This window comes from Vidua macroura, chromosome 8 (genome assembly GCF_024509145.1).
Source record: "Vidua macroura isolate BioBank_ID:100142 chromosome 8, ASM2450914v1, whole genome shotgun sequence".
Lineage (NCBI taxonomy): Eukaryota > Metazoa > Chordata > Aves > Passeriformes > Viduidae > Vidua > Vidua macroura.
Window position 1 is genome coordinate 26888152 of NC_071578.1, and position 9882 is coordinate 26898033.

Genomic DNA, 9882 nt, shown 5'->3' on the forward strand with positions numbered 1-9882 from the left:
AGGCCAATAATATAATAGAGACAGGCACTGGGAAAACCTGCTTATGGCTCACAGCTCCACTTTCTGGGAAACAATAACAATTACGTGATGAGAGGAAGCTCAGTGGAGAAGAACTGGAGGATGTTGCTCTATTTTAAACAGAACTCTGTAGAAAACATGAGAATCTTGAGACACTGGACTTGACAAAATATACACCTGTATCGTTTTTAATATAACCATTTCTCATAAATCATACATTGTAAGGTGTTTCTAAAGTAGTGGAGAGTGATGGCAATTCTCATTTAAATCCCTTTCTTAACTTTGAGATTGTGTTGTCTCAAACGCTCTGATGTCATTTAGGAATTTCAGAATTTCAAGAACTAAGATGAAATAAATATCAATGAAAATACCAAGGCACTGCTCATGTCCTAAGGGAAAAAAAATCCTAAAATTTCACATTTGTCAGTTACCTTGCATCTACTTTTTTTTTTTTTCTTCCCCTAGTGTCTGTCCAGGAAAGCTTGGAAAGAAAATTTGGGAAACATGGGGGAACTATTCCAGTTGTGCCTACAGCAGAATTTCAAGACAGGATATCGGTAAGTAGTTGCTGCTGGCTTTTTTACTGTTAGGGGAGGTGTACTCTGATATTATAACTGAAATTTAAATTTTACTGTTTTAACTATCATGGAGCACTTTCCCCCAAGCAAAGCATTAGTATATGATTAGCCTGATGGCCAAACAAAGTGAGCAAATGATCTGAAATGCTTCAGAATATTGGAAATAAGCTATTTTTGTTTTCTTTTACTTCAGTCCATGCAAAATACCTCCAATATAGTAAAAAAGCTACAGTTTTAATACAGATGCTTTTTGTATTTCGGAGCTCTTGTTGATATAGTTTGCCTGGTTTTCCAAAAAAACTTTGAACAAGATATCTCACCACAGACAGTTTGATGTTTCTGTAAATCCAGAATAAAAACTGAGTGAAAAAACTATAGTTTGTTCCTTTAAGAGTGAATCAACAGGCAAAGAAATGTCAGGTAAAATTCTTTGCTATCTATTGTGTAGCAATACATGGTGGGGAAATTTCCACATGAAGTGATGGGTTGTGAGCTCATCCGTTTGTATTTAAAAAGAAATTTTGGAGGTGATGACAAAATACAAGCCTAGAAATCCACAGGAATCAATAAGCAAATCCAGCATTAGAAATTGCTCTGAAGGGGTAAGACTAAACTAATGATGCCACTATATGAATTCAGAGTGTGCTGCCTTCTGAATACTGTGTGCAGGTTAGGTCTCTGCATCTTCAAACACAAGGATAGATAAAAGTACAGGAGCTTCTCTGGCATGGAACAGTGAACTAACCTAGGTCCTACTAGCCTGAACGAGGCCTGAGGTGGAGACAGTGATCTGTAGAATGAGAGACATGGAAAGAGGTGGGTAAGGACAGGTTGTTCACTGCACGGAGTGGTGGAAGAGAGTGAGATGTGTTCCAACAAAACCAGCACAGTGAGATGTAGAATGAAGAATAAGGGGGTGGTTACTAGCAGAGCAGACAGTTCAGGTGTGCAATACTCTGCCAAGGGATACATGGAAACCAAAAGCATTGGCTGGTTTGATCTTTAATTCAGAAAGAGGTGGGACAAATGAGGAGGAGAAAAAAGTCCAGCAAGTTGGGAAAACATTAAACCATACTTCCTCAGGAAGAAATCAGGAGAAGTGCATATAAACTTGGACTACAGCCAGATAGCAATAGACTTCAGCCTGATGCAGAATGGTGCATGTTATACATGTTAGGCTATATGAGTAGCCTGTGTGATGGGTTCTGTGGCTTAAAGCATATGCTGGATCTCTTAAACACAAGCCATAGAAACTGGCCTACTACTTTCTGCTTCCAAGCCAAATTGGTATTTGAGGGAAAGCAAGTATTTTGTGGACCCAGATGTCAAATTATTAGTAAATTACAGCAATCAGGATGATGGAACATTAAACCTGTAATGAGTCATCCTGATTTTTCAACTGCTTATTGTTCTATATATTTAAATTTTAATGGGAATAAAGCTGTGGAATTGCTAAGGCCTAATGTAAAGTGGAGTATATTAATTTGGGATCTATGCCCTTCCTAAAACCTGTCTGTCTTCAAAACAATTACAATAGGTTGTTGACTCTTGGAAACTTTTTTGTTTAATATTTACTGTGTGGTCTGAAGGCTGAAAACAGTAATTACTACATCAATAGATAATCATGCTCTAGAAGTTAGGCCCATAAAAGTCTTCAGTGCTTACAGCTGAGGTTTTAGAATTGAATTGACCACAGCTAGCACTTCACATAACACAGTAAAGGCTATTTAGATTCTTCACCCATCATTAGAAGAGAATGAGTGAGCAAGCTTCAGTAATTAAGAGAATCCAACAGGTCATTGTCCCCAGCACACAATGAGGACCTTTTTGTGTCTTGGATTAAACCTTGATTTTATTCTCTATTGTTGCAGGGTGCATCTGAGAAAGACATTGTGCATTCTGGGTTGGCTTACACGATGGAACGTTCTGCCCGGGTAAATATTGCATAACTCTAGATACTTACATGCAGGAAAACTCAATGGCTTTGGGACAGTTTTTGAATAGGTTGTGCAGAATTTCTTTGCAATTAAAGGAGTAGATAAATAGTACGTGATTAATGAAAGTCACTTAGAGTATGAAGAGTTTCTGCTCTGTGCCATCATGGCCAACTTTAACTGGGTATAATAAACATTAGAGATTATTCTCATAGAAGCTGCAGTAAGTAGAAACTTTAGTTGTCCTCTTGTACCTGGCTAATCTGGGACAGGTACATAAGAGTGCTTTACTTCACCATTAGCAGTTTTAGATTAATTCCTTTATGCTGTATGTTTAATTAGTGGGACAAAGGCTACTTGAAACATCTCATCTCTCCCTATCAGTTGAAAAGGGGTAATATAGTGACCTGGGAAAGATATCCTTCCCTTTCAGTTCTCAGTTGTAAAGGGAATCAAGAAATTTCAGAATTGATCCACAAAGAATCAGAGCTCTGATACCAATCTAGCAGCTCCTTACTTTTTACTCCTTACTTGGATCCTACAAGCAAAATTGTTGAGCTCCTATGGAGAAACCTGCAGGAACTACATGTAACCTTTTCTGTTTCAGCAAATCATGCGTACTGCCATGACATACAACCTGGGTCTGGACCTGAGAACAGCTGCCTATGTCAATGCAATTGAGAAAGTCTTCAAAGTGTACAATGAGGCTGGTTTGACCTTTACATAAACAGGCCACGACCGCTCCTTGTTGTATCCCACCCCCGCTGTTAATGTACCCTCTTCTTGAGAAAGCTTATCACAAGTTTACATGTAACCACAAAATTTTCTTTTCTTCTGACATTATAGTGGATTCTATTCTCAATTAGTTTCAGTTCCAAACTAGTCTTTTTTACAATAAAAAATCCATGGATTAGGAAATTGTATACAAGTATGTATCTGAAGATAACAGTTCATCTGCACTTGTGGGGGCCATTCTGGGTGTTTCACCTACAAAACAAAATGGTACATTTTATGTATGAAAGAGTGGTCTTGCCACCTGAGCCACTTCTCAGACTTCAGATCAGATACTGTACTATATGAGCACTTAGCTCATTATTACTTCATGCACTTTTGTTTAATGACATAATTTTGGCTTCAGCACTTTCAGTAAGGCCTTGTATGATCAATGCTGTGGCATTGTCAAAGGAAGAGTGGGCCTCCAGCAGGGATTAACTTTGATAGGAGTCTAGTTTTTATTTGTAGTAAAGCTTCAGGCCTGAATCTCTTAAGGCAATATTTTTTCTTTAACTGTGCTACTGTTACAGGACTGCCTTTCCTCGCTTGTTCAAGCCAGTTTGACTATCATCATGACGTTTGTAGCGCTGACAGACTAATATTTTTATAGCTGAGACTATTGAGCAACTCTAGTTATGTTTTTAATCAAGTATCTACATAACTATTCTGACTATAGGTTGTTTCCTTTTTTTTTTATGAAAGGGATATTCTGAATTTGGTAAGCAATCATACTTAGGTTTTTTGGAATTCTTTTTCAGTCTTTTCCTTTCAGAGGCTTTCTGGAAATTAGATACTGCCTCAGTGAACAACTAGAGTGAAACTGAACCCAGAAATCATTGGCCAAACCACAGAGGAGTTAGAATGCTGCTATAAACTTAATTCACTGTCTTAACATACACAGCCTTTTTTTTTTTTCCTTGTCATTAGGAGGTCTTGACAGTTTTGAACATAAAGTACAACAAAATGGACCTCAACAAAATATTGGATCAAGCACAGTTTTTGAAGTTTAAGGCTTTTGTCCCTTGGAGTCCCCTTGAAGTGCCAGATGTTATTTATGTAATGAATATGAATGTTTTTTTAAAAAAGACAATTAGTCCCTCCCAGAAACTCATGCTTTTTTTCCTAACTACTTTGTAACTGCATGACATAACCTGGAGAGAGAGCAGTTATTAAAAAAAATTGACCTTTCCAAACCAACTATGCTGGTGTATTACTGTTTTCTATTTCATGGAATAGGTTTCTGTAGGTACAATCTGCATCTCTTCACAGCACACATATCAATTCATTACCTGACCACTACTACGATTCTGTCCCTGAATTATCTTAAGGGGCTCACTAATACAGGTCTTTGTCTCTTGAACTTGCCTCTCAGCAAGATTTTGAAGTTGCATATATTTAGTAAATCATTTCAGGTCTTTTTATCTTATCCTTTAAAATTTGTGTGAAGAACTATTTAGTAGTCAGCATGGAGCAATAAACCTGTGTGAGGCATTTAATTGGTGGTTTACTATGCCATATATGCTGCCATCTAGGGTTGTAGAAGTACTACAGATAAAAGAAGTGCAGCATATATATATATATATATATATATAAATATATACACTGACTGATACTGTTTAAAAAAAACATGAACCCTTAGAGCTTGAGAATTATTGTGATCAAGGTATGGATCTCTAAACACAAGATCTGTATCCTGGATCATATTCTTCAGTGCCATTTTTATATAAACCATTATAAAGTAAAACAAAATTATGATTTTCATAGTTCAGCTCTGACAAATCGTAACCAAAACTTGGAGGCTTAAAGCTCACAAATAAACAGTTGTATTACAAAAATTAGAAATAATCTTAAAAGTAGTGTTGCATTATCTGGCAGCAAATTCATTTAAAGCAAAATTCCTACTGTTTTTCTCCCTCCCCTGCTTAATTTCCTCTATAGCTGGTAAAGCAGCCCTAGTTTGGCTGGACAAACTTGAAAAATGGGACCCTTTCAGTGCTTTCAGCTCAGAAAGCTGGCATAGATAGCTAACTGGGATATCTTCTACCTCCTACCAACTTAGATGGGAAAAAAAGCAAAACCCTGCACCAGGCCTGTATTCCCTGATACATTACCTGTATTCCCTAGTACTCTTCTTGTGTACAGACACATTACCACTTCTTTTCCAGGGATATCTTGGGGAAAAAAAGCAGATCTAACACCTGGCATGATTTTACTAAACCCAGAGATGAGCCCTTAGGGTTCACTGGATCTCTACTCAGCAGCTTGATTGCAGTAGTTACTGGCCTCTTGTTAAACAAAGTGATGGAGACGGGAATCTAAGCATATTCAAGGGCGAGTGTTACAACAACTTCAGGTACTTTCAAATCCAAGAGTTGAGATTCTTGAGGATACAAATGCTTGGCGGCTGACCTGAGAGCACATCAGCTGATTTGCCCTTTGTAGCTAAACACAAGAACCAAATCCTTATCAGTGATCCCAGACGTCTTGCGATAGCCTGCTCTGAAATAATCACACACCAGTTCTGAGCATTGTTGGCCTCACTCCTAATGTTAACACAGTTAAGGAAAAAAAAAAAAAAAAAAAAAGTCGCATGTTCCTTATCACATTTTGTGCACGTACTTCTCAACACCCAGCAACAACAACAGACAGAAGAAAGTAGCAAAATTTTGTACAGTTTTTATGAGTTAATGTGATTTCAGAGGCTTGGGTACAAAGCAGCTCTAGCCTTTTCCCAGCCCGAAAAACAGTTGAAGAAAGCAATCACTCTCTGGGATGCATGTTATAAATACTGGGGTATTTTTACTAAAACTAACTGCAGTTAGGTGTTGGACCCTCCTTACATACAATGTACACACACACAAGTCTTATCTGCCAGATAATAACCTTATCACTGCTTGTATTCACTTATATGCCACTAGACATTTACTAAGAAACTTGCTGCACTGTTTGGGAGGGAGCCAGTCAGGACCTGAAGTTAGATCAGAACACAGATTTGCAACTGCTCTGGACCACACCTACTACATAGAGCAAAGCATATCCTCACTGTGTGTTTGTAAGCTCTCCTTCTGCACTTAATTCTGCTCAGGTACGTAGTTTGTATTGAATAGCAGCTCAGCAAGTACTCTAAGGCTGCAAGTGAATCCCAGAAGGATGACAACCACAGCGTTCAGGATCACTTGCCATCTGCAAACTACTAAATGCAAAATGTTTCCATTATACAGAAGAGCAAGCAGAACAATCATTTTTTTATCCCAGCAAAGAACTCAGTACTACACCTCTTTTTCATTGGTGTCAACTATCACCATCAGGAAGAACTTCAAAACAATGAAAATTCTTGCTGTGATTTCAAGATGCTGGGTAAGTAACCTCTAAATTATTCTAATCGAGAAGTCTGTAGTATCAGATTCTAAGATCTCATTCTAAGTTCATGTGCACAACAGAGTATTCTTGGCTTTTGAGGGTTTTTTCTGATTGTTGATGTATTACTCAGAATTACCTGGTTCTGATTCTTTCAGCTGCTGTCCCTGTGTGGGTTTAACAGGAGCCCTGCAGACACGGTCAGTGCCTCCTCTGTGGCACAGCGTGGCTGCATTGCCCGCTGTGCCTGTGCTGTGCAGAGCTGCTGCAGTGGCCCCAGTGACCCAGCTCAGCACTAAGCAGGTACTGCAGCCAAGTGCTCTGCTGGCAGCAGAGCAACCTCCTGCTGCAGGCATTGGCTCTGAGCACCACAGTGCTGCTGTACTGTGGTCACATACACCTCTAACGTGCTTGAGCCTTCCTCAACACTGCAGCTAACTGTGATTTTCACCAATGAGATCGGGACAAACACAGTCAGAGAGGCACAGCAGTTCTTACCTTGTCTGGAGAGGGCTGTTGGGTGCTCAGCTTGTGAGACTTTGTAGCCACACACACAATCAGGACTTAATGACAAATGGGAGACCAGCTCTCAAGTGCTTGACTTTACATGCTGCCCACTTTAAGCCAGCCCTTACCCCACAAAAAAAAAAAAAAAAAAAACAAAAAAACGCATCTTTGCATTAGTAGCTTGGCACAGCTCTAGCTGCCTACTCTGTGCAGTAATCCAGCCTTTCTAGACCAGTGATTGTAAATGTGTTTTTATACATGTAACCAAAGGAATACATGCAAGCCGGGCAGAGTCTAAGTATTGTCTTTATTTAAGAGTATATGTAGTAGAAACTTGTTTACAAAAATTTCAGTGGTGATACATTTTGATCTTTATTGTCCAAAGCTTTTGCCCCACGAAGTTGCTTGGTTTGCTACATTTTTTACAGCTTTTTCACCAGTTTCAGCAACTTTGTAGACTTCATCAAGTGCTTTTAAAAGAGAAAAAACAAAGGTAACTGTAGCATCATTGCAATAGCTACCCCTTTCCCACCAGGTGTGGGACAAGGAGCAAGGCAGGGTTGAGGACCCCATCTGGGTCGTGACATTTTGAAATAAACACAAACATTACCATACCTTTCTGACCAGCAGCCTTAGCCTGTTCTGCTGCTTGCTGCACAGTCTGGTTCACAGTGTCAACTGCAGTTAACAGAAAAAAATATCAATTAAGCTGCCTTTACCCTTCCCCTAATTTCAACAGTCACATTTTCAAAGGGTTCTCTAAATGTTTCAGGGCTAGAAGATGAATAATTATTCCATAAGGATGGGCATCCTGATTTAGTGGTAGAGGTGCTATTAAGACTCTAGCTGCAGTTCCCCACAGTATCCATGTATCTTGGTATAGATGAAGATTACAGATGTTAATGTGGGTGACCTAGACTGTCAAGAAACAAACCCTAGTAAAGAATTAGGTGCAATGAAATCTTACTTTTACTCAGTCTGGATCTGCTGAAAGCAGTTTGATTGGTAAAGATTCTTTTACCGACTGCATAAACTGGTGCTCACTTTCTGAACTGGCATGCTGTATGAGCAACGCATCAAAAATTATTAATCTAAGACTTTCTCTTTTACTTAAAGAAAATGTATTCTGTAAGAGACTAGAGTATTTTTAAAGGCATGGAAAAGTTCAATAAAAAAACATACTGAAAAATGAAGAGCAAGAGAAGGTATTGTCTTAAAGGCCTGCAGCCTAGAAAACAGTGGTAAATATTTGGATGATCAGCTTCCAAAAGCTGTGATCAGGGAAGTCTTGCTTACAAGGGTCAGAAGTCTGGGGCAAATGGCCTTGCATTGGACCTGTATTTATTTTATTACCCCTGGCTCCAATTACTACTTTTTAAAAAACATCATAGATGTCTTCCGCACAACAGCTACTGAGGGGGTGGCTGACTGAGCAAGACATTCTTCATGGAAGTAGAAGTAGGGAGAAATGCTGAGGTGAGGAAAGACATTTAAGGGGACTGGGAGTGTCTAAAACTTCAAAGGTCTCCAGGCTGGCACTGAATGTCTCTTCAACAGTGGTTTTATTAAGTGTCTTGTAAAACCAGTGACCTATTTCACCTGGAGCTTATAGGACATTTTCTACTGCTTAAAAGACATGCTAATTATCATTACATGCCATCTTTTTGCTGCAGTTTCCTAATGTGAATTATGTTCACTGCTCATAAGGTGCAGCTAAGAAAAATGCTTCCCATAACACTCTTGGGTCACAGCCAAATTTGTAACTCCCTTCAGGACCCATGGAATAGGTGCTAACTTTAGATACTTGCAAAGCTCAGTTGTGCCACTCTGTACTTGGCAATGCCTTTGGGGCACGTGCAGGCACAACAGAAGTAGTTCAGAAACAAGGTAATGAATAGTTGCAAAACTACCAGACAGACAATCTTTTTTTACTTGAAATCTGGCATTAATCCCCCTTTATTTTCATTTAAATGGGGGTTTAGATGGTACCTCCAGAATCCTTCCAGTCAGTGCAGTACTAACAGTGGTGTGATGAGTTCAGCATCATGTGCTGTGTATTTACTGCCTGACATCAAGGTATGTGCAGATTGCACAGATGTGGCCAAAGTCAGGCCCAGTGCCTGGGACCCCCCTCTGTTGTTCCAGAATCCATCTCCAGCTGGAAGAGCCATGCAGCAGTGCAGGACTTGCTGGGAAGATATAGGCAGGGTTCAGGCAAAGGGCTTCAGACAGATGATATCCAAAGAGCTGGTTCAGCTTCAAGTGCTTAGGACAGAGGGGGAAGGACTGCAGCTACTATTTATAAACTTTGCTATTAGAGGAGTTTGTTGACTCCTAAACACTCAGTTCCATCAGCTGATTGAGATTAGTACTCAGCTCCTCTGAAGATGACAAATGTCCCTTCTAAAACATCCATATTGTCTTGCAGCATAGGAAACAGTAGATGTCTTAAAGAAGTTAGGAACATCAAAAAGCTGCCACAAAGTATGCATTTCTAGGACAACTCTGGCAAAATCAGAAAGAAATCTTCATTTGAAAAATTGATGGCTCCCTTCCAGTTGCCCACATCCTGGTGTTTTCCTTTTCTTTTTATTCTTCAGCATAAAAGTAGCTGAATTAAGAATAAATCCAAATTATTTGGAAAAGAAGGTGGCTGTGGGATTATTCATCCATCATCTTCCTAGCAAAATGAACCAAGTCGTGGTAAATATGTA

At 39.2% G+C, this 9882-nt stretch overlaps 1 protein-coding gene across 1 annotated transcript in view; it reads left to right on the plus strand.

Moving 5' to 3' along the window:
- GLUD1 (glutamate dehydrogenase 1) overlaps positions 1-4800 on the plus strand; it is a 29110-nt gene extending 24310 nt beyond the window's left edge. The window contains exons 11-13 of the mRNA XM_053984081.1: positions 484-575; positions 2468-2530; positions 3138-4800. Coding sequence (XP_053840056.1) covers positions 484-575; positions 2468-2530; positions 3138-3257 — 275 coding nt within the window. The 3' untranslated portion in view covers positions 3258-4800. The remainder of the gene's footprint in view (positions 1-483; positions 576-2467; positions 2531-3137) is intronic.
- Positions 4801-9882: the final 5082 nt, after the last annotated feature.